Source organism: Mycothermus thermophilus (genome assembly GCF_041956435.1).
Source record: "Mycothermus thermophilus strain CBS 625.91 unplaced genomic scaffold VTJ04scaffold_1, whole genome shotgun sequence".
NCBI lineage: Eukaryota > Fungi > Ascomycota > Sordariomycetes > Sordariales > Chaetomiaceae > Mycothermus > Mycothermus thermophilus.
The window spans coordinates 2,568,056-2,591,581 of record NW_027191427.1 but is presented as its reverse complement, the minus strand read 5'-3'; the positions used below and the strand labels follow the sequence as shown (position 1 = coordinate 2,591,581).

General features: G+C 58.2%; 2 protein-coding genes across 2 annotated transcripts in view; one reads left to right on the top strand and one right to left on the bottom strand.

The window, feature by feature from the left end:
• Positions 1-2,947: 2,947 nt before the first annotated feature.
• On the top strand, positions 2,948-7,601 carry VTJ04DRAFT_964 (uncharacterized protein; the record flags this gene model as incomplete). Its single annotated transcript, XM_069368209.1, has 6 exons — positions 2,948-4,009; positions 4,072-4,119; positions 4,177-4,650; positions 4,740-6,293; positions 6,618-6,695; positions 7,347-7,601. 6 exons carry the CDS (start codon positions 2,948-2,950, stop codon positions 7,599-7,601), a joined length of 3,471 nt encoding a protein of 1,156 aa, XP_069223573.1.
• A 54-nt stretch (positions 7,602-7,655) lies between these two features.
• VTJ04DRAFT_963 (uncharacterized protein) overlaps positions 7,656-23,526 on the bottom strand; it is a gene marked incomplete at both ends in the record, with an annotated part of 24,596 nt that continues 8,725 nt past the window's right edge. Inside the window, 3 exons of the mRNA XM_069368198.1 lie at positions 7,656-9,194; positions 9,401-17,421; positions 17,510-23,501. Coding sequence (XP_069223572.1) covers positions 7,656-9,194; positions 9,401-17,421; positions 17,510-23,501 — 15,552 coding nt within the window. The remainder of the gene's footprint in view (positions 9,195-9,400; positions 17,422-17,509; positions 23,502-23,526) is intronic.

Sequence of the window (23,526 nt, the reverse complement as noted above, 5' to 3'; positions counted from 1 at the left end):
AAGCGGAAGGGTTGGATACCCTACCTATTGTACATATGTATGTCTGAAGAGTGTTGTCCCAGGTGTGGATGCACGTAAGAATATACAAACATTTTGATCCCGTTTTCTTTTCGTTTCCCTGAAGTGAGCACTACCTATGGGCTATGACCTTTTCCAAGATAAGATCGTTGGTTTCCGAGACTTCATGAACACTGCCACCCCAGCCGACCTTGCTCTGTCTCTGAACTAGCCATGGCCTTGTCCAGGCGTCAAGCAAGTCGAGGTACCTAGTTCGACCATTTTGATTCGTCCCTCTCCATGCGCACTCAGACCGCCCTCTCTCTTTCTCTTCCACCCAAGCCATCCTTAACGCCCTGTTGCTGTCTCTCTTGATTACACAAACACAAGCAGAATGAGACAATGGCGGTGGCGGTCGAGGTCTTACAGCAGCGAGCAGGCTTTGGAGGCGGCGGCGAGAAGCTCGGAAAAGTGCCCGGGATACGCGAGGGGAGAGAAAGAGAGAGAGAGGTCTCTATGGTCTATGTCTGAATGTCTATGTCCCCCCCGGGATTCGATGGATGTCTGGGGTGGGGGTATCTTTCGTACTACCCCAGCCGCCGCCGTCACGATGATGCATGTGCCTCCGAGGATGCGAAGCTCCCGAGCCTCGTCTTTGCTGCGCCGAGGAGCAGCCAGACAAAGACAAGACACCTGTCCCAATTGGTTCGTTCCGTGTCTGTCGGTCAATAGCGAGTCAGCATGTGATTCCGTGGCACGTTCGATCATGCACGGCGACTGGGATGACAAGGTTGTTTTTGCGATGATATATATGGGTTGAAGGAGGGCTGGGTCCGGTCCTTCTCTCTGGTGTTTCCATGAGCCCCTCTGCTTTGGGTCTGTAGATGTTGGGAAGCCAGTAGCAGAACGAAATGCTCCTAACTACCCGGCATGTTGCCGATCACGCGGGAACCTCTGGGCGGGGAATACTCCGTAAGTGGCACATCTTCAAGACACCCCTGGCCGTGTTGGTGGGATGGTGCTCCAAGATCGATCTGGGCTTGCGTATGGAACGGGAGGCTGCCTCCCCGGGCTCGGCTTGAGAGGGGGCGGGGAGGGACAGAGCAAACCTACGACACAATCGGCATCGACATATATGGTCGCGAGAAGGCCCGGGACTGAGGGCATGTTTTGTTTCACACGCTCCCTCCCCGCCGTACCCGACTCGCTCGATCTCTCTCCTCATGAACCTAATCTCGATGCTGCAGCGTCCCTGAGACCAACCCCCGCCTTGACGGCCCAATCTCGGGCCTGACCAGGTGTTATGACCCATCTGAAGCAGGGGTGATTGTCGGCACCGAAGGCAATGTACCCAGCTATGCCTGCCAATCAAGTCTCCCCTTGGCTGGCCGTATGAGAGAGCATGTTGTGCGGGGTGAGGCAGGATTCCACCTCAGGGTGTGGAGGTTGCCGAACTGGTCAGGTCTCGCGCGTGGGACTTTCCCCGTCTCGGCGCCGCTTTTTGTTGCGTCCAGGTCCGAGGGTGATGCCATCGCCAGCAAGGCAAAAAAGGATCAAGAGCACATCCCTACTATAGATGTACACACGTTCTTGGATGTAAGTTGGACCTCGACGGGATAGAAGTCCCAGGGATGCTTTGGGGAGGAGTGTGGTCAACGTTGGAGCCAAGCCTTACGGAACCAGAAAACGGGCAAAAGGCCAAGCCACTAGTGACGGGTGATCGACGGAACTAAACCCTATCGGCGTTGGTCGGGCTCGGGGAGGGCATCCGTCCGGACAACAAGGGGGGCTCTAGGAAAGGCAACACCCATCCACGGCGGTCATGAATGAATGAAGAATGGTTAGTACGCCGGCGACGGGCATCCACGGATGCAGGAACCTGGGGCTTTACGAGCTTCGGGTCAGCCTCCCGTGTCGAGCTCTCGTGTTGCCGGCGGTGTTGGCCTTTTCTCATAGGTGATCGAGAGTTCGATGCGCTGAGGCCCTGCATGAGGCTTTTCTGCAGCGAGTGAGCGGTCGATTTCATGAAACGAGAAGATAAGTTATGGGCGCGTTGTCAAGAGACTCTGTCGGGTTCAGTCCATTGGATGACGATGTAGATGAGAACCTGGAGTTTGCAGTTGTGGCTTTGATTCCGAATCGCCTGAGCAGCGGATGTGTCAAGATAGGTACCTACCGGACACCGGACTTTCCCCGACGCCTCCGACTTTCTCAGGAGGTCACCCAGGATGCTGGAACGTGCTTCCCCTGAGTCAGGCCAGGCAGCAATCAATTCCGCCTGGAAGTCGAGGTAGGTGAGGGCCGGGAGGAAGGAGGAAGGAAAGTGCTTCCCATCTACGGCGGAAGAGAAAAGACGCTCTCCATAGGTCGAGTTCAAATATTGGGGGCACACCTAGGTACCTCTACTATCAGAGTTGAACTTGCTGAATCCCAGAAACAACCTCTCGAACCCGACAGCGTCCTGGACCCAAGACATCCTAAATAGCACCAACTCGGCGAGTCTCACTCCAACTTAGCAGTCCGGGGTCGATTTGCCCTTGCCAAGCTGTTCCGAGCGTCAAGGTGTGCGACGATGTGGTAGTTCCCCGCGATTCGAGAGCTGAAAAAGAAGGCTGGGCTGAGTTGATATATTGACTGACAAACACAGAATGGATGTCCAGATAGCGAGGCATCATCAGCATCCCCGTGTCCATCTTTCCAAGCCCCCATCTCGCTGTCTCGAGACACCGAGGAGACGCAACGAGGCAGTGCCCCATGTTCAATCTCGAAGAGAGTCATTCGACCGGTGTCGTAACAAGGTAGACAACCTCCATGGACTCTGTCCGGGGACACCCGCAGCCTGCACTTCTTCCTTGGCTTGCATCCGACAGACATGCTGCCACCACCGACACCCGCCCGGGCGTCATTCAATGCATTGTCCTCATTCGAGGCATGAACCTTGCCCTTGATAATGCTCCCACCTTCCGAGTCCGACGCCATCGTGGTCATCGCCCTGCTTCCGCCGAGGACAACCCGGATGGAGCTTGTGCGAATCGAGCCCTTCATAAGGATACTCCCCTATTTATACTGCACACTTCTGGCGCTCACAAGCTCCGCGTCTCGCGTGACGCCCCTGCCTCACGTTTCACCAGCAGCACAGCCGACCCTCCTTGTGCTGTTGTCCTCTCAGCTGCTCCTCATGGCCGCAAACCATCCCAGATGCACCGATATGTCAGCTCCCAACTACTGGCCGCATCCCCTAGTCCCACTCCACCAAGACTCCTTTCCCTACGGTCCGGATTCAGCACATCAGCCTCCGCAAATGCCGACCTTTGCCAACCCCAGAGGAGCCTCTACAGCTACAGCTTTGGTGGGCGCGACCGGGGCACAGGGGCCGACCTTGGTCCAGCCGCCGACTGCACCTTCTTCTGGTCCCGAAGTGAGCAGAACCAGAGACGACCACGGCCGAACCGAGAACGCTGGTGGTGGCAGCGGTCATGACAGCCGCCATTCCTTTGCCTCGGCCCCTTCGGCTGACGATTCCCCGGTCCCTGCCCCTCAGAAGCCGATCCGCCGGAGGATGCGCATGATCACGTCCTGTCTCGAATGCCGCCGCCGCAAGCTCAAGTGCGAGAAGAAACAACCATGCCACAACTGCAAAAGATTCCAACGCAATTGTGTCTACCTCAGTCCGAATCTGGATGAAGCTAGCCAGCAGCGTTTGACCGAAATCAAAGAGAAGGTTGGGTCGCTAGAACGACAGTTGGAGAGAGACGTTGCGAAGGGAGCGCGAGCTCGCCGGAGCGGCAGCCCCGATGGCGACTCCTCTCGGTCCCGCCGTTTTGTGGCCGACGACGTCGTGGACGAGGACGGCGAGCCCCAAATCACTCCTTTGGTTGCTCTTGACCTCACATATGACGATTACTCAGACGGAAACGGTACCGACGATCTTATCGACCTTGGGATACGGGTTGGAAAGATGCGAATTACCGAGCGCATCGGAGGACTCAACAGACCGCGCTTATCAGAAGAGGTATTCCCAGTTCAACATGGATCTTGCCTTTCATAGCAGCCTGTTGACGTCCACACATATAGATTCAAGCTGGTCTCGAAGATGCGCCCCCTCACTTGTATGCAAGCTCGGTGGGTTTGAGTCCAGCCAGCCTACAAGACACATCTGATCGCCCTGATTTTCTCAAGCCCGGAGAAACCTATTTGGCCCCTACCAGCGGTTTGTTTTTCGGACAATTTGGCCAACATCTGTCATTCCTGAGTCTGCTACCGCACGCCGACCTATGCTACGATCCGAACAATGACCTGGATTGTCACGATCTGGGCTGTTACAACCTTCGTCATGATCTCATGCGCCGCTACTTCGATGCGGTCCATCCAATCGCCCGCTGTGTCCATCGACCCTCGTTCGATGTCATGTACACGTCCTTCTGGGACGATGTGAGACAGAACATCGAGCCAAGGCCTTCGATTCAAGCCATCGTCTTCGCAGCATGGTTCAGCGCTGCCGTCACCGTCGACGAGGCATTCTGCCGGGAGCACCACTGTTCCAAGTCCCAACTCGTAAATAACATGAAGATCGCAACCGAGGCAGCCCTGAGCAAAGCACACTTCCTGAGCACAACGCGTTTTGAGACCTTGCAAGGCTTTGTCATGTACTTGGTGAGTAGCGTTTTACCATGAGCCATAAGGATCGAGCCCGCACACGGCCAGATTGAGAGATATCGGGCCACAACTGACAGGCACGCCAGCTGCCCCTGTGCCGGGACGAGGTTTCCAGAGCCCATTCCGTTCTTGTTGGCGCTGCCGTGCGTATGGCCGAGTGCATGGGACTCCATCGCGATGGTTCAGCATATGGCCTCAGCCCTTTAGAGACGCAAGTTCGGCGGCTTGTTTGGCACCAGCTGTGCTTCTTAGATATCCGAACATGTGAAGCTCAGGGTCCAAAGCCTGCTATCCGCCGTGAGGACTACGATACCCAGATGCCCCTGAATTGCGAAGAAGACGTCTTGACCCCTCACACAACCGCCTGGCCACCCGCGGCCAACTCATGGACCTCGACACTCCTGTCCATCATCCGCTTCGAGATCAATGAAATGATGCGCAACATATGGACCGATCGCAGGAAGCTCGAGTTACGGAAGACGACTCTCACAGCAATGCTTACCAAAGTCGAAAACTTCCGAAAGCGCATGCTGGAGCGCTACGACCGCATGCTCGATGACCGCATACCTATCCAAAGGTATGCGAGGCTGGTCATGCAACTGCTCATCTTCCGTCTTCATGTCATGGTTCTGCATCCGTATCACTCCAACACGGTGAACCCGCTGCCAGACAAGCTCAATGGTCTGCTAGTGACCAGTGGCGTTTTCATCATCCAGATTGCCATCCGACTCGAATCAGACGGGCTGTTCAAGGCATGGGCTTGGTACATCGGCGCCTACCAACAGTACCAAGTAGCTTTATTGTTGGCCACCGAGATCTATTACAGGCCTGCCCACCGCGAGGCAGAACGCATATGGCCGTGCCTTGACTGGGTGTTCCAGCTAGATCCCAACACGCCGCGGGAGCAGAAAATCTGGCAAATCTTGACCGAGATTGCGCACAAGACAAAGTTGTACATACTCCTGCGCAAGGTCCGCGCCCCAACTTCGATTAACCAAGCTGTGCCTGAGAGGCAAGCCGTCAAGGAGTCTCCTCCAGCGCCTCCTCCGGAAACAGTTCCTAGGCCTGGTCAAGCCCAGCGACCGCAGCAACAACAACAACCTCCGTCGACCCATCCTCCCGGTTCCGGTACCATGTCCAGCCTCAAAACGGAACATGATGTCTACCCTCCACCGATCTCTTCAGCAATCTCTCCAGGAGCCCAGACTCCCCATCCGCCGCTTAATGTATTCATCTCCTCACCTCTCACCCAACCTCCCCTCGGCATGGGCACAAGGATGAACATGTTGATGCCACCACCTCCTCCTGGCACACCACAACAGCATATGTTACAGCAATCTCCCCTAGGCTTCCTACACCCGCCAATGCCACCACCACTCCAGCACCATCACCAGATGGTGTTCTCCGGAGTTACTAATGGCGAGGCATTGTGGAGTCTGCCTCCACGACACAACGTGCCGGGCAGCCCCGAGAACAGCAGCGATGGAGGAAGCGTCGTCGGCCAAGCGCAGCGTCACGGGAATATTACGTCGACCACTCCAGGACATACCACCGGGCCGGCAGGGGCTGGAGTAGCCATGCCTGGAGGACAGCAGCAACAGCAACAACCCGGGATGGCTCTGATAGGGGATCTCGACTGGGTGAGTTGTTTTTTCCTCTCTCATCTGGTACATTCCATTTCATACTTTGCTTTGCTTCGTATCAATCCCACTCTTCATTACCCGCGCTTGCCTTGGAATAGGATGATGTTCCCCTCCCCGCGGTCTCACATGACGTTTTCCCCCGCCTACCTACCTAACTTAGTACAGCCTCTCCTTTCCCCAGATTGCGCTATAGCCCCTCATTTTCACTTTAAGGACCTAGTTACATCTTCCCCACCTACATCATGATCAGGTAGTATATTAGAGATAAAACAGCATCAACTGACCACAACACTTCCCACACGTCGTAAAACTTCAAAACAGGAGACGTTACACGCCCTCTTCCGCACCGACCCGCAAACGGGTCAGCTGTGTTTCGACTCGTTTGCGGCAGCCGACTTTGTTATGCCTCCCGGACCACCACCAGGAGCAGGAGCAGGAGGAGGTGGTGGTAGTAGTAGTGGTGGTGGACGGGGAGGAGGAGCATGGCATGGCAGTGGTTCATCATGAAGGGCGGCCGGCAACCGAGGTGTGGAGATTGGGCCGTGATGCCGTTGTAAGATGGATCGGAAGGCCTATCTATGTGTTTCAGTTGGGCATTCATGGTTTGCTTCTTGGCATGCGAAGGAGTCATTTTGACTGAGTTTGAAGGGACAGTCAATGTCTTTCGGTCTGTTGCCTTAATTTTGGATTTCCGCCGCAATTTCGGTACTTAGAAGAAGCCGTTTTTACTTTCCCAGTGTGTTTGATGGGTCAGCTCTTCTACTCAGGGAAAGCTGGTGTCATAGGCCGTCCACCCAGGCGTTGCATAACCGAATGTTGAGGTACAGCAGATATGCTCGATCTTTTGGAACCAAGTCTGCCGCTTACACGCCTCGTCAACATTGGTTTCACAGAACCCTACAGGCAAGCAAATGATCAAACAAGATTAGGACTTTATCAATCATCATGTGTATTGAGTCTAAATAGATTGTAGTAAGGAGTCATCACTCATCATCTCTTGAAAACACAAAGTCAAGCAAGATATTAAACGATGAGATATAATAAGCCCAGAAAAATCAAACGCCCAACTCCTCCTGCTCATCATACCGACCCAAACTGGAGAGAGTATCAACGGAATGTAAGAACATATTAAAAAAACAGAAAGAGACAAACAGGTTTGAGAGAGAAGATGAAAATAAACAAGAAAAATTGTGGAAGATCGAGATCATAGACAGAGCAGCGATGTGCCAACCAAACCAGCCCGTGATGTTCCCCAAGTCCATTTCCCTTTTTGCTTTTGCCGTTGTGTCATGCAGTCATTCATAATCTAGCCGTTCGTCATAACGCCATAGACCCGTTGTAGATAGATGCCCAGGATGATCAATACCCACGAGTGCCTTCCATGCTGACATCGCTAATGTGGCCGCCTCCACTGCGGATGCTACCGGCAGGGCTGCGTCCCGAAGGCGGGGAGCGCGGGCTCTTGCTGCCGGAGCTCCTGTTCTCGAGGCTGACTCCGCCGGCGTCCGAGACCGGGGTCATGAGCCGGCCGGGACCTTCTCTGCCGCCCCTCGCGCGGCGCATGTTGCCGGTGCCTGCGACGAGGACTTGAGCAGGGGTGACGACGATCTCGTCATCGCCGCGTCCGTTGTCATCACCCTTGCGAAGGACCAGAGGGAAGAGGACGACGCGGACGGTGGCGTTGGCGGCTTCGAGGGCCTCGTTGGACATGTCGGAGGCGCCGCTGGCTTCGTTCATGAGGGCGGCGTTGAACGAGACCGTCTCTACCAGCTCGCCGGCGTCGTCGTACTCGGGCTGCAGCGGAGGAAGCATCATGTACTCTGCACGCTGGCAGCGCATTTCGATGGAGAGGCTGACGGCCTCCCGGACGACGCGGCGGAGCTGGCTGTGAACTTGGTCCTCGAGGTGGGAGGGCGGGGGAAGGACCTTGGAGAGGGTGTCGAGGATAGCTTGGACGACGGCCTCGGTGTCTTGGTCACGCTGGCGCCTGAAGTTGGGACGGCGGGACAGCAGGGTGAGGGTAACGGCACGCCATTGACGAACAGCATGCGGAGGGCCAACCTCGGCGAGCTGCTTCTCGAGTTGCTTGAGTTTCTGGCGCTGCTCGCGGTCCATGCCGAAGAGGTAGCGGGTGAAGACGAATTCCCAGATCATGGACATGGTGACGCTCATGAGGATGTCACGGCGACGGACGCGGTCGCTGAGGTATGTGTCGACGTTGGAACCGTCAAGGACAGCATTGTCGAGGCGGTCGATGAGCTTCTCGTCGCTGAGCTCTGAGGTAAGGCGGCATGCACGCATGTCGCTGAACTTGGAGAAGCGGAGGACCCATTGTTGGACGTGGGCACATAGTTGCTGGCAGCGGTGGTCGAAGTAGTCAATGTCGTGAGCATCAAGGAAATCGAGCTCGTTCGGGCCTCCCTGGGCCTGCTCGAGGATCTGGCGCTGGAGCTCGCGGATCTCGGCGGTCGAGGCTTCTAGTTGCTTGCGGAGACGTGCGATTTCGGCATCCTTGTCCTGAAGGGCGCGGGCATGATCGGCGTCGAGGCGGCGGAGCTCGTCGCGTTGCTTAAGGGCGAGGGCGGCGTTGGAACTGCGGAGGCCTTCGTTGGTCTGCTTCAGGCGGTCGATGACCTCGTTGGCCTCCCTGAGCATGCGGCGGAGCGACTCGATCTCGGCATCGCGCTCAGCGAGGGCGGTAGCGGTGCGGTGAGACATGGGGGTGGAGGACGTGGACGACTCGGCACGGGAGCGATATTCCATGAGGGCGCGGTTCTCGGCCATTAATTGTTCGACGCGGGCCTCGAGCTCGAGGACCTGCATACTTTGACGGCGACGCATGCTGTGTGGGCGGGTTGGAGACCGCGGCGAGCCAATTCGGCCTTCACCGTAGCCATCCTGTGGTGGAAGGAGGAAAGGTTAGTTGGTGTGGAGAGGAGAGACGGGAGGGAAGAGAGAGAGAGAGAGAGAGAAAAAAGGTGGAGCAAGGAGCGGAGCAAAGGAAACCCGGGAGAAAAACAGGGAAGGGGGTCACAGGGTGGTAGGGTAGCATCCGAGGGAAAATCGGGAAAAAGTAAGCCAAAAATGGCAGGAAAAAGACTTACATAGACGTCCGCCATATCCCTGGCGCTTGATCGCACACGGCCCTCATTCGCAACGGGCGTCGTCGTCTGTGCCGGCGGCGATTGTCGAGTCACAGCGGGTGCAGAGGCTGCTGGAGCGGGATTTGGTGGTGGTGCAACAGGATCGGATGCAGGAGCAGGAGGAGCGGGCGGTGAGGAGGTTGAGAGTTTTCTGGCGGAGGTGTCCCTGTTGGGAAGTCCTGCAGCGCCAAGGAGACCCACTCCAGCTGCAACGGTAGCACCAGCCACCGCGGCGGGTGTTGCCGACCCAGCCCCAGCCTCAGGCTCTGAACTTGAACTCTCTGCTGTCCCTTCCTTTTCGTGCTCTCTTGCCGCTGCGGCCAGCTCTCGCTGGGTGTCTCTCAGAGAAACCGACCTCAAGTCGCCGGCTGCCCGTTTGTCCATGCGCCGGAGCTGCAGCGGGGTAGAGCGGGTGGAGGAGCTCGAACCGGGAGTGGCCGGGGTGCCTGTGCCTGATCCTGATCGCCCAAAGAGTGGCGTGCCTGGGCTGTCAGGCCGAAATTGTGGGGCTGGAAGGTCCGGGGTGCGGAGGCGTGCCAGGCTGGTATTGGCTGGAATCGAGCCAGCTCCGGTGGGGCTCGTACGAGGGCTGCCCAATGAGATCGAGGCAGGGCTGACGCGTCGCCTGGCGAGGTGCAGCTGTTTTTCCGGGTCTGGCGTCTGTGCAGGCGGTGAAGGACTCAGGAATCGGGGAGTCCCGGCACCGATGATGGCAGACACCTTGTGCAGCCCCGGCCTTTCCCGCAGGATCTGCCGATGCGTGCTCACGCTCGGAGGTGACGGCGACGGGATCAGCATCGGCGGCATCGGCGAAATGGTGTCGTCTCTCGGTGGCAGCTGCGCCGACTTGGCCGAATGCATGGTCGCCGGTGACAGCGGTGACAGCGCCGGTGTCTGCGACCTTGGCCGATCCTCCTCCAACGAGTCCCGGAGATGCACTCCGCTGTCGCGGACCGGCTCCAATGCTGTAGTCGCCGCCGTCCTGGGCCTTGGCGTCGTCGGTGCTGTCATTGTTGTTGTTGTCTTGGTTGCCGACTGTTGTTGTTGTGCCAGCTGCGCATCGTGCAAGACGGGAGACGCCGACACGAATCCGCTGTCTCTTTGCTGGGACTGCGGCTTCGACTTCGACTCTTCCTCCTCCTCTGACAATTCCTCCTGGACTGGTGCAAGACTTGTGTGTGACCTCATGAACTCGGAAAACGAAGATGCCGCCAGCGGCGGCAGCTTCACTGGCTCGTCCGCTGCCCGTTCCGTTGCCTCTTTTGCCATGTCTTCGCCCTCCTCCTCCATGTTGACGTCCCGCGTAGTGAACATCTCCTCGTCCGCAATGTCGTCGGGGAATGAGAATGACCGCTGCACGGGTTCCGGGGACGGTGATCGAGACACCTTCTCCTTCCTTTGTTTTGTTTCCTTCTCCGCTCGTGCTGCCCACGGCTCCCGGAGCGACTTGGGAATGGTCTCTGAGTCCATGCGTCCCAGGCTGGCACCGCCATTGAAGCTGCGAGCCGTCGACAACCCTTTGTGTTCTTGACTCTCCGGCCGTTGAGCCGGCGCTTCCTCCTCCAGGTTCCTTGCCTCGTGTATTGTGTCGTCTTGCGCCAGTTCCATCTTGGCCTCCGTCTCTGGTTCCTCATGCTCTTCCTTCTCTTCCTCAGCCAACCTCACACCGCCCTCCGTCACAACCGTCTCGGCAATCGTGTGCCTGTCACTGTCATCGCCAACATCCAGCTCCATGTCATGCTCCTTCAACGGCACACCTCCAGCCTCCCCCAATTCATGGATCCCACTCCCACTCTCCGCCTTCGTCTCCTGCTCGTCTCCCCCCTCAATAGTATTCTTGACCGGCTCCTCCAAGAATGATGCCTTCCGTGTCACCTTCGCCTTGTCGAAATCATCCTCCTCCTTGCTCACGCTTGCCTCGGTGACAGCTGCTACCTCATCGTCAACCTGCCTCATTGTCTCCTCGATCAGTTCAAAGAGAGGCTCCTGCGTCTCAACGTCTGACAGGAGCTTAGGGGGCGGCGCATCTTCCGGATATGGCTCTGGTGCGTCTTGGATCAAGCCAAACCCGATGGTTGCTTTCCTTGTCAGCAAGGGGCGCGGTTCCTGCGGGGGCGAACGAGGTTGCGCCGTTGGCAATGCCGCGAGTTCAGGCTTCTGTTGTGGTTCCGATGTCTGGGGAGCCTCAGGGGACCTCTCTGCCGCCACTTGATGGGTGTTCTCCACAGGGACCTCGGGCGCTGGTGTGGCCGCTCGGCTGGGAAGCTTGACAGGATCAGCCTTGATTTCGCGGCTCTCTTCATGTTCTTCAGGCGCCGGAAGATCAGCGGAGAAATCAGGGGTCTCGACCGGCATAGGTTCTCCTGGTTCCTCTTGGAACACTGCTGGAGGCTCTTGAGGTTCTGCGCTGGCCATGACCGTCTCCTCCTCCGTGGGCACCTCAAGTGTAACTGCAGACGTGGTCTCCGGAGATGCGACTTCGACCTGTGCAGGCTCTAACTCACCCATCTTGGTGTCGGTGTTGTTGGAAGTCGATGAGGGCTGGTCAACCTTCATGGGTTCCGGCTCAGGAAGGATGACAAGATTGTCGGGAGCTGACACTGACTCCATTGCAGTAGGGGGAGCAAGCTCAGAACCAACCACAGTCTCCTCAGCCTTGTCTTCATGGTGCTCGGAAACAGGGACGGACCTCGCAAGCGGCTCTGGGACCGATTCGGGAGCCACCTCAGGAGTAGGCTCGGGTGTCACTTCAGGAACAAGTGGGGTTTCTTCAACATGAACCTGTTCCTGAGTCACAGGTTCTAGAGCTTCCTCTGCTGGCGACACCTCCAGTTCCTCGTGAGCAGGCTCGACCAAAGGTGCTCCACCCTCAGAGAGTGACCGGGTCATTGGCTCCAGGACTTCCAAGGCTTGTTCCGGCTCACCTGGGCCTGACTCGACGATCGCAGGCGGCACTGACGCAGGAGTCTCTGTCTCGATGACATCGGATGTGGCTGCTGCGGATGCTCGTTTGTCCTTCTTCTTTTTCTTGGTCTTCTTGCTCTTCTTTGGCGATGTCGCTTCCGGTGTCTCCTCGGGTTGTTGTTGCTCAGCTGCAGCCTGTTCTGTGGCAAGTTCGGCGCCCCGGGGCTGGGTCTCGAATGGTCGAGCACGAGACTCCTGCTGAGACGCTTCTTGGCTTGTGCTGGCTTTGCTCTCCTTTTCAGCCATGTCGGAACCCTCTGGTGCGGATGGCTCGGCCGGAGCGACTTCACGACTAGGCTTCTTGGATTGTTCTGGCTCTGGTTCGGGCTGTTCAGGTTGATCGGGCTCAAACACGGACCAGAGAGAAGCCAAAAGACCCCTTCTTTTCTGGCCTTTAGCCGGTTCCTTTTCTGCGGGGACTTCGGGTTCAACAACTGCCTTTGGGGATGTCCTTTGCTCAGGTTGTTGTTCGCCAGCACCGGATGGCTCGGAGATGGGCTCAAAGGAAGCAAACTTTTGCAGGCCTGAGACAGCGTCGTCACCGGCAGGAGTGGCGGGCCTTTCAGGAGTTGTTGGTTGGACGGGAGCTTCTGGAACCGATGTGGCAGCTGGCTCGCCGGAGGGTTGTTCCAGGACAACCTCTGCAGCCTCCGATGTGGGTTCAACCACAGCCTCAGCGGCAAGCTCAGCAACGGGTTGTTCTTGAGCAACCTCAGCCGGCGGCTCGGCTGGAGGGAGTTCGGGGTCGGTAATGGTCGCCTGAGGAACAGACTCCGCCGAGGGGACTTGCTCAGCGATGGAGGTAGTGATTTCGGGGGTGGGCTTGGACTCAGACGCCATTCCTTCCGTACCCTTCTCGACAGATGGAGCAGCGTCATCAGCGAGTGTATCAGGAAGAGACTCCGCGGCTTGGCTAGGTGGCTCAGGAATTGCCTCATGTAACGGCTCAGTGGGCGTCTCTTCTGGTGGAAGCGGGGTTTCGGTCCATGATTCCTGGACGAGCGGCTCAGCAGGGAGGGGCTTCCTGTCGAAGGTTGGTTCTGTGGTGAGTGCAGGCTCTTGAGCAACCACTTCCACGGGGGCAGGAGGAGCATCGGTCTCGGGTCCCGGTTCCGCTTCTGAAGCCGCTTTCTTTCCCTTCTTCTTTTTCTTATTGGATTTCTTGCTAGTGACGGCCGCGATTTCCTCGACCTGCTGCTGCTCTTGGTCCTGGCCCCAGACTGAGCCGGACTCTTCGACGATCTCAGAGACTGGCGCGTCTGTGGATTCGGCAACTGGCGCTGCTTCATCAGAGGGCGGCGGGAGGGTTGGCTCAGACTCCTCGACAGGCTTCGGTTCTGTTGGCGCATAGAGGGCCTCCTCTGTAACAAGCGGAGCGGGTGTCCCGACGACGGCTTGCTCAAGGGGAAGCGCTTCACCGATTGGCTCAGGTTCTGAAGCCTTGATTGTTTGGTCGGTACCAGGTGTAGATTCTTGAACAGGACTCTCCTCCACTACCGTCGACACATTGGGGGCTGATCCGGACGCCTTTGAACCCTTTCGCTTCTTCTTCGACTTCTTCGGGGACGCAGCTGGGTCTTCTGGTTGCGTCTCCTCGACAGGCTGTGGTTGGCTTGGCTCCTCGACGACCTCCGGTTCCTTGAGCGACGACGGCTCGGGCTCCTGAACGGAAGTGCTTGGAGCAACGAGGGCAAGTTCATCGGGCACTGGAGCGGGAGTCTCTGCCAGAGGCTCAACAGCAAGCGACTCTTTCGGACGTGGCACCTCAGGAACTGGCGCACTCGGCACATCGGGAACCGGTTTGCTGGGGACATCCGGGACAGGTTCACCCCACAGCTCAGGCACGGGGGAGGTAGGCCGGTCGTTGGATTCATCGCGGCTGGGTTCTTCGGCCGAAACTGCGGTAGCCGTCTCTTCGACAGGGACCTCTTCCGCAGGAGCTTCCCGTGCTGGTTCAGGAGCAGGTTCAGGCACAGTCGAGCCGGACTCATCCGGCATGGGCTCAGCATCCCGTTCTTGAGCAACCTCAGGGCCAGGCTTGGTTTCTTGGGATTGCAGCTCTGTCTCAGCCGGTTGAGGAGGTGTTGTCTCTTCTGGAGGAACCGTCAATGCCTCCTGGGAAGGCTCTGGCACCGAGACTTCTTCCGCTGTGGCTGCTTCTTGTGTCGTCAGTGGAGCACCGGGGGTTTCTGGTTCCGCCACAGGAGGAGTGAGTTCTGCAGCTGGAACTGGAGCTTGGGATTCGACAGGCTCGGGTTCTTCAACCACTGCTTTTTGCTGGCCTAGCTCACTTTTCAGTGCGATCCCAGCCTTGGGTCCCTTCCTCTTTTTCTTTTTGCCCTTCTTGGTCGCCGGTTCAATCACCACAGGTTCTTCCGTTGGAGCGACGTCTGCCTGCTGCTGTACGGGCTCCTCCGGGGCTGTTTTCTGAGTGTCCTGAGTGACATCCTCGGCGGTTGGCTCGACGACAGCTTCAGATTCGGGTGCTGCAGTCTCTTGGGGAACTTCGGGAACAGGGTCCTGCGGCGGTTGGTCGTGCTGAGCCTCGTGGAGCGAGTCTTCCACGGGTTTTGGATCTTCCACGGCCGGAGTCTCAACCTCGACCGACCGAACGACCTCAGGTGGTGGCTCCTCCACGGGTTGCTGAGCAGAGGAAGATTCGGGTTCGAGAGGAAGCACGCGCTCTTCAACTGGAATAGGCTCATCCACCGGTAGAGCCTCTTCAGCAGCCGCGGGCTCTTGCACAGGAGCAGGAGGAATTTCTTCGACCGGAGCCCCCGCGCCGGCAGGAACAGAAGCGGCCTCTTCAGTCGGAACGAAATCCTGGGCGATAGGGTGAATCTCTGGGACTTCGGGGACGGGTTCGAGAACCTCGGAAACCGGCTTTGGTTGCTCAGACTGCTCGACTGGTTCCTCAACCCCAGAAATGGGCGCCACAGGGACAACAGTATCCTCTTCTGCACAAGGCTTGTCAGTAATTGGCGGCACCACTTCATCAACAGCCTGTTGAATCGCGCGTGTTGCAGGCTCGGATTCCGGCGCTGGTTTGTCGGACGGAGATTCCTGGGGTTGCTGCTTCTTTTTCTTTTTCTTACCCTTTTTACCAACGGCAACTTCCGGCTCCGGGGCCATCTGTCCTGATTGCTCCTCTGGTGTGAGACTTGTCGGCTCAGGTACCGGATCCGTCTCGACCGGCTGAGCTGTGCTTGTTGACTCCGGGACAGACTCTGCTTCTGCTGGCGGCACAGCACGCTTCTCTTCAAGGATCGCCTCGGTCTCCTGTGTGGGTGGTGAGACAACATCCGAGGGAATCTCAACAACCTGTTCGATGGCGGGCTCGACTTCCGGCGTGAGTACTGGGGCGACCTCATCCGAAGGGGGTTCGACAACCTGCTCGATGGACGGCTCGACCGCTTGCACGGGTGGTTCTTCTGTAGGCACCGGCTCGGCTGCAGGTTCCTCTGGCAATGCTTGAACCTCCTCTGACGGGACCACATCCTTGGTTGTTGACACCTCTTCAGGGGGAGGAGGAGCAGGAGTGGGAGTCTGAACACCCTCATCAATGCCTGAGGGAGGACTCTGCCCGACGTCATCCTTGACACGTTTTTCAACCTCCACACCTGACACCGGGTCGCGAACCTCGGGCTGAAGCTCCTTCTCCTCAACGGCAGGAGCCTTGCCCTTGCCCTCTACTACAAGAGGCTCTACGAGTTCCTCGGCGCCCGACGCCTCGCTGCTGGGCCAAGGCTCGTCCCACGTGGGCTTGCGCTTCTTGTCCTTCTTTTCGCGCTTCTTTCCCACCGCCTTCTTGAGAGAATAGGCTGCGGTCAGGGCCGTAACGGCGGTACCCAAACCAAACTTTGCAGTTGGGGTGCCCAGTCCAAGTCTAGAGAAAGGAGACGCGCTCACAGAAGGGGCAGTGCGCGAGGACGACACTGATGGCTGTGCCGGGGAATCCGGCCTGGCGGGCTGCTGATCATCGTCGTCTGGGTCCTGGCCCTGATCCTGGCTTTTCGGCTGCTCCGTCCTGGGTTCGCCCACCCCACGCAGGGAACGGTCATGACTCTCGGCATCCTCAGAAGAGGGTTCTGGTTCCTCCTTAACAGTGCTGAGCTGATTGATCATACGCTCAACACGCCGGTTGGAATAAGAGTAATCATCACCCTCCGCTCGGGCAAGCAACTGCTCTTGGAACCGAAGGGTGCGGGGGGACAGCACGGGTCGATCCTCAAAGCGGACGCCGGGAAGCTGCTGCTGCTGCGGCGGCGGCGACTCCACACGGGCCTGCTCAGAGGTTTCGACTGGCCATGGCTCGATCTCAGGAGTAGTAGTCCTGGGCTTCCTCCTTCTCTTCTTGAGCTTGTTGAAGAGGCTGTATGGAGAGCGTTCCTCCATGTCCCCCAACGATGCCGAGTCAGAAGGCTCGAGCAGTTCAGAGTCGGATGCGTAGGACGATCCAGGGGCGGAATCCCCAAAGACGGAGGATGACTCCGGGAACCGACTGCCGGCAGCTGAGGAATCGTCGGCCGCGGTGAGCTCGGGGTGAGCCTGTGGAGGAAGCGGCTCACTCGTGGTTGGTTGGGCTGCAGCGTCGCGTTGGGCAGCTGGTGATTGGGTCACATCTGCGTCGGCAGCAAGGCGGGACCCGGGCGGCTCGGGAGCCTTCTCGGTGTGTACATCCACGTCGGGGCTCTCGCGATGCACCTCGGCAGCATCCTCCTTCTTGGTCCTGTCCTCGCCGGACGGAAGAAGTGAGGTGAGGTCCTCGAGGCTGGGCTCATGGTCTCCGAGTGGCCCCCCTGCGGCTGGAGTGGCTGTTATTGGTTCGTCTTCAGCAGCTGCTGCACCACTTGTCAATGGCTCAGTGGTGCTGTCAGCGGCATGCTGTGGGGCCGTGGTTGCATCCGAAGTGGTCGGTTCGCTGCCCTGCGCGCGGGATACATCTTCTGCTGCAGCAAGGCTGCGGGCCATCTCGCGATGCTTCAGGGTCACACTGGACGGGGCCTCTGGGGACGAATCTAATACGCAAAAAAACACACTCAGTTTACATTCTTATCCTCATAACCAAAAATAAAGATCTAGGGAGGGTAAAAAGAAATCACTTACCCTCCCCTGCAACCGCCCGAGACTCGCCATCCTCAACTAGCTCCGTCTCCGTTGATGGATTCAGGGGCTGCGGGGCTGGTAGCACGGTGGTTTCCTGCGGCAGCAGCTTGCCGTTAGATACATGTCCTCCATGAGGCTGCGACACAATGTTGTGCGCATCAGACAATAAACTCAAGGAAACAGAAACACCAACATCACCATTGCCGAGACCTCGGCCGTCCGCCTCGGCCTCCTGCTGCTGAGCGACCGCAGGCTCCTCACTGACAGATTCGCCCTCGCCGTCAGCTTCCTGTGAAGGGGTGCCTACCGGGACCTCGGAGATGGGATCCTTCGAGTCCTGAGCCTCCTGCTTGTTGCTGCTGGAGATGATGCTGCGCTGGTTGTCCTTGTCCTCACCTCTTGCTCCGGTAGATACCAGGTGCTCCTCAAGAGGCTCAGCAAAGGTAACACTATGCCGCTTCTTCTTCTTTTTCTTTTTCTTGCTCGGCGTTTCTGGGACGCTTTGCACAGGATCTTGCGGTGTCGAGGCCTCTTTTTGCACTTCCTGGCTGCCAGGGGTGGCTGGGCGGTCGTCACCAAGTGAGGAGACGGCCTCAGGTTCTGGAGCGCTTTGCACTGCCTCAGATGTGCTCGCTTCCACCTCTGCACTGACCTCAGCTGCGGGCTCAGAAGTTTCGACTTCCACGAGAGTCTCCACGACCACGGCTTCAGGCACGTCAGCCGGCACGTCGGTCGTCGACTCCGGCAAGAGTGAGCTCGTAGACGGTGCGGAGTCCTGTGAAACTGGGTCTTCGGTCACGCTCAAGTCCACAGGAGCCTCCGCCGCCGTGGTTGGTTCGGCAACGACCTCCGAGCTCTGGCTGTCAGCCCTCTTCTTCCTTTTCTTCTTTTTCTTTTTGCCAGAGGAAGGCGTTTCCCCTTGCGCGCTCGCCTCAACCTCGGTGGACGGAGCAGACGCGTCCTCCGCCACTGTAGCAACCGTCTCACTCTGCTCCTCCTCCTGTGGCTGTTCCCCGGATGGGGGCGCAGACTCAGGCTGGGACTCCTCTGGTTGAGCAGGCTCCACAGACATAGATGTTGCTTCAGTAACACCTTCTGCCACCTTCTTTTTCTTCCCCTTGGACTTCTTCTTCTTCGTGGTGGGTTCTGCATCCACAGGCTGGTTGGCTGCGAGCGAGTCATCAGGATTGGCCGAGTCGCCGATAGTGGCAGGGGATGTCGTAATTTGTTGTTCCGGCCCGTCCACAACAGAGAGTTCTGTTGATTGTGTCTCCTGAATGACAGGCTCATCTGTGGGAGCATCTTTGGGTGTCACCTCGAGGTCCTGCGGCTTTTCCTCTTCCGCGGTGTCCGGGGCCGATTCGCCACCTTGATCCGTGGCGACAGGGGTATCGGCCGGAGGCTGCTGTCCGGGTTGTGGCTGGGAGTTGTTGTCGTCCGGGAGGGTTGTTGTTGCAGAGAGCGATGGTGACCGGTGCTGGGTGACTTCCTGTGATGGCACGCCTTCCTGCTCGACGGATTGCGGGATGTCGCTAGGCTCAGGGACTGAGGGTGCCAGTTCGGTCACGCCCGCAGTTTTGGGCTCAACAGAAGCGGCAGCTCCAACTGCATCTGCATCTGCATCCACAGGCTTAGCCTCGTCCGCAGAACCCTCCACTGCTGCTGACAATGACCGGGGGGGTTCTTCAGGGGCAGAGGACTCCTCATTGGCTGGCGAAGCACCGGTGTCTTGCAGTGTGCGCGCCGCAGTGTCTGGGCTTGATTCGTCGAGGGCAGTGGGCTCATGCACGTCCGATGCTTGCTCCGCTGCGGGAACTTTGCTGCTGGACTCGCCTGGTTCCGATGCTGTCTCCTCCTTGGACGCCGCATCCAACGGCTGCGAAGGTTTGTCTTGCTGAGGCTCCGGCTCCTGTTGTTTCGGGGCTTCGTGCTTGGGAGGTTCATCATCCAGGCTCTTTCTCGACTCGGGTTGTTCGTGGACCTCCTGCTTCTGGACCGGCTTCTCGCGAGAAGAGGTTGCCGGCCCCTTTCCAGTAATGCCAAAGAGCGAACCGACGCCACCGGCGAGGGACGGAAGCACTGACAGGGACGATCCCCAGAGGTTCTTCTTCCTCCACAGCCTTGGCGACCCAGACACGGAGGCCGAATCACCCTCACGCTGATCGCCGGACTGCTTTGACTGCTGCTTTTCGGACCCAGCGTCATCGGAAGCAAGCTTGGTCGTCGACCCAACATCACTGACAGACCTAGTGTGGCGCCGCGATTTGGAAAGTTCCACGTGCTGAAGGATCGACGAGCCCGGTTGTTTGGCAGTGTCTCCCGAAGGTTGGGGAGCCTCTTGGCTTGACAAAGCATCGTCTCCCACGCTGGCGGATCTCTCACGTTCTCCCTGGGTCTGCGGTTGTTTGCCGTTGGCAGGAGGCTCAGAGTCTGTCCATGAGACCTCCTTTTTGTTCGCTTTCCCTTTAGCTTTGTCTTTGATGAAGATCCCAAGACCCTGCTCGGTTGTAGCGGCACGTGTTGTCGTAGTTTCCTCGGCGACTTCGGGAATGGGCCGGACATCTGAGGCCTTTCTCTTGTCGCGACTGATCTGTGGTGAAGCAGGAGTCCAGAGATCCACCCGGGAAGTTGCCTGGCTCTTGAGGCTTCCCCGCCTGTTTCCGAGGAGAAAGCTGAGCGTGCCCGGCCGTGGCGGCGAGTCATCCAGTTTCCCAGGGCCGTCGTGTTGAGACTCGAAGAACGTTGACCCGGACAGGTAGGTTGGCGCCTCGGAAGCGGCGACGGTCGAGGCGTCTTCGTTGAATGAAGAAACACTATCGGCAGGCTCATTGTCCTCTTCGAGGTTGCTGTCAAGTCCTAACTTGGCTTCCTCAAGGCGTTCCACCTTCAACGACGGAATTGTAGTTTCGGACTGCTGCATACGCGCAACGACGAGGCCGGCGTTTGTCGCAGCCGCGGTGGCCAATGCAGCTTCGGGTAAGGGTGTGGAACGGATCCTTTCTTCGGCCGCTTCCAACTCTGCCTCCTTCTCGCGAGCTCGAGCCGTCGTGGGGGAGTCAGGGATCTTCTTCTGGAACAAGAGTTCATCGTAGGTCGCCGGCGGCTCGTATGTCTCGTCGCTGGCCGGTTGGGCGAAGTCTTGCACCTGGATCGTAGGCTCTTGGCTAAGCCCTGGGGGCTCAAACGATGCCGTTGTCTCCTTCTCGACTTGAGTCTCCTCGGGTGAATCCTCTGGCAGCTTCTCGAGATCTTCTGCTGGGGAACTGGGACGACTCTCCGGGAGTGCCGGGAGCTGGTTCGGGGACAGGGTCTTCTCGGCAACGGTCTCCTGGGGGGCAACAGCAGGCTGAGGTTCGGCCTCAACTGGTGATTCTTTGGTGGTTTCAGGGGACCCGGGCCGGCTTTCAGGAAGCGTAGGGAGGTTATGCAACGCAACAAGCATCGGCTTTTCCGAGACCTCTTCAGCAATAGGGTGAGGGATTGACGAGAAAACTGGAGCAGGTTCAATAGGCGAGGCTGGACAGCTTTCGGGAAGGGGCAGTCGTAGCGCCGCAGAAGGGACTTCGAGAGTGTTTGCGGAACCAGCCTTGCTTGGCTTGAGGGTCTCCGTCGGTGCAGTCTCGAGAGTGAGAGAGCCATCGTCATCTTCAGGGAGCGGGACTTGCGCCGACAGTTCAACAGCGCGGTCACCTTCCGTTCCAATCGTTTGTTCAACGAAGCCCTCAGTGCCGGGAACAGCAGCCAGTGTCTTGATCTTGTCATGGACTGTTTCGTCAATGGAAGCACCCACCAGGTCCACAGATGGCGATGCTGGACGGCTCTCAGGCAGAGCAGGGAGCTTGTCTACCTGAAGGTGGACGACAGCACGGGTAGCACTGGCCGCAACCGGCTGCTCGTCTTCCTCGGCTGGTGACTCCAAGGGCATGAACGATTCCTCAGCAGCAATGTCTTGGGCAGGAGATTCAGGTCGGCTCTCCGGCAGAGAAGGAAGTTCCTTGACATCCAGGCCCAGATCGAGGGCGGCTTGTGTGTCAGTGGGGAGAACCCGCTCAGTGTCTTTCGCAATGGAATGCGCGAAGAGCGTGCGAGACACGTCACCAAGAGCAGGAGATTCCTGGGTTGGAGAATCAGGTCGACTCTCGGGCAACGCGGGTAACTTCTCCACTTCCACATTGGCGACAACAGACTGAAAGAGAGGAGCCTTGAAGGCAGGCTGAGTGTCTTCATCTGCTGATTGGATCAGGGCTGCAGCGATGGGCCGGATAATTCGCTCCTCGATCGGGGACTGGGGAGGGCTGTCTGGAAGCGCTGGCAGTTGTGCCGCATCGAGATCCCGGACAACTTCCGTTGGAGACAAAGGCGCGAGCTGGTCATCTTGTTCGGGGGCTTGTGCCGGGGACGGGAGGGATTGGGTTTCGATCGGCTCCCCGGGGACGATTTCCCCTTGTGTTGGAGATCCAGGGACACTCTCGGGCACAGCTGGCAAAGTGTCGAGGTCCTCGCCAAGAGTCTGATCTTGCGGAGCCGGCTCTTCCTCAACCTGATCTGTTGGGAGAGAATCAACAGGATGGGACAGAACCGTCTCTTCGTCGACCTGCTCTTCCGCTGAGACTGCAGCAGCAGTATGAGGCGCCGGGCTCTCGGCAGCGTCCTGAGCTGGGATCGAAATCGCAGGCTCCAGCTTCGAGGTTTCAACGTCAGGTTGAGGCTCTGCGGTCTCGGCAACCTCTTGAGTCGGGATCGAAACTGCAGGTTCTGGATTGGAGGCTTCAATCTCAGGCCGAGGCTCCAGGATCTCGGCAGACTCCTGAGTCGGGGCTGGAACCTCACCTTCTGGCTCAGAGGCCTCAACTTTTGGCTCCGGGACCTCAGCTTCAGTTTGCGTCTCAACCACAGGCGACGTCGGCAAGGGTGGAAGGTTTGTCTCAGGAGCGCTGTCAACGGGGGCTTCTTCCACTAAGGGTGGAATTGACTCTTCCGGTGCGGATGGCTCAACGATCTCTGCAGGTTCCTCGGCTGGGACGCTATCTGGGAGCGTCCGGTCGACTGGGACTTCGTCCACCGAAGCTGAAACGGGCTCTTCGGGGGTTGGCTCAACGATCTGGTTAACCTCTTGGGCTGAAGTGTCGACCGCAATGTCATCCGCCGAGGCCGGACTTGATTCTTCCACGGCAGATGGCTCAACAGTCTCATTGGTCTCCCGGACTGTCGGATCGACTGGGACTTCTTCTGCCGAAGCTGGAGTTGGCTCTTCCACAGTGATTGGCTCGACGATCTCCGCGGTTTCCTGGACCGAAGGGTCGGCCAGAACTTCTTCTGCCAAAGCTGGAACGGCCTCTTTGACCGGGGTCGGCTCAACGATATCGGCAGCCTCTTGGACAGAACTGTCACCCGGGACCTCTCCCGCTGAGGCAGGAGCTGGCTCTTCCACGGCAGAGGGCTCAACCACATCAGCAGTCTCCTGGACCGTCGGATGGACTGGAGCGTCTTCCGCCGAAGCCGGAACGGGCTCTTCCACAGTGATTGGCTCGACGATCTCGGCAGTCTCCTGAACCGTAGGGTCGACTGAAACATCATCCGCTGAGGCTGGGACTGATTCTGGCACGACGGATGACTCAACCACATCAGTAGTCTCCTGGACTGTCGAGTCGACCGGAACTTCTTCCACTGAAGATGGAGTTGGCTCTTCCACAGGAGTCGACTCAACGATCTCGGCAGCTTCCTGGGCAGGAACACCGTTCGCGGGGGTAGATTCGTCCAGGGGCTCAGCGGTATCGATAGCCGGCCCCTCAGTGGTGTTGTCGACTGGGACTTCTTCCGCTGAGGCTGGAGTTGGTACCTGGATGACGACTGGCTCAACGATTTCAGCGGGTTCTTCGGCAGTAACACTGTCCGCGGGCGCCGGTTCGGTGGTGCTTTCGACTGGGCCTTCTTCGGTGGAGACTGGAACCGGTTCTTCTATGACGGACGGCTCAACGATCTTGGCAGATTCCTGGGCAGGAACACTGTCCGCGGGG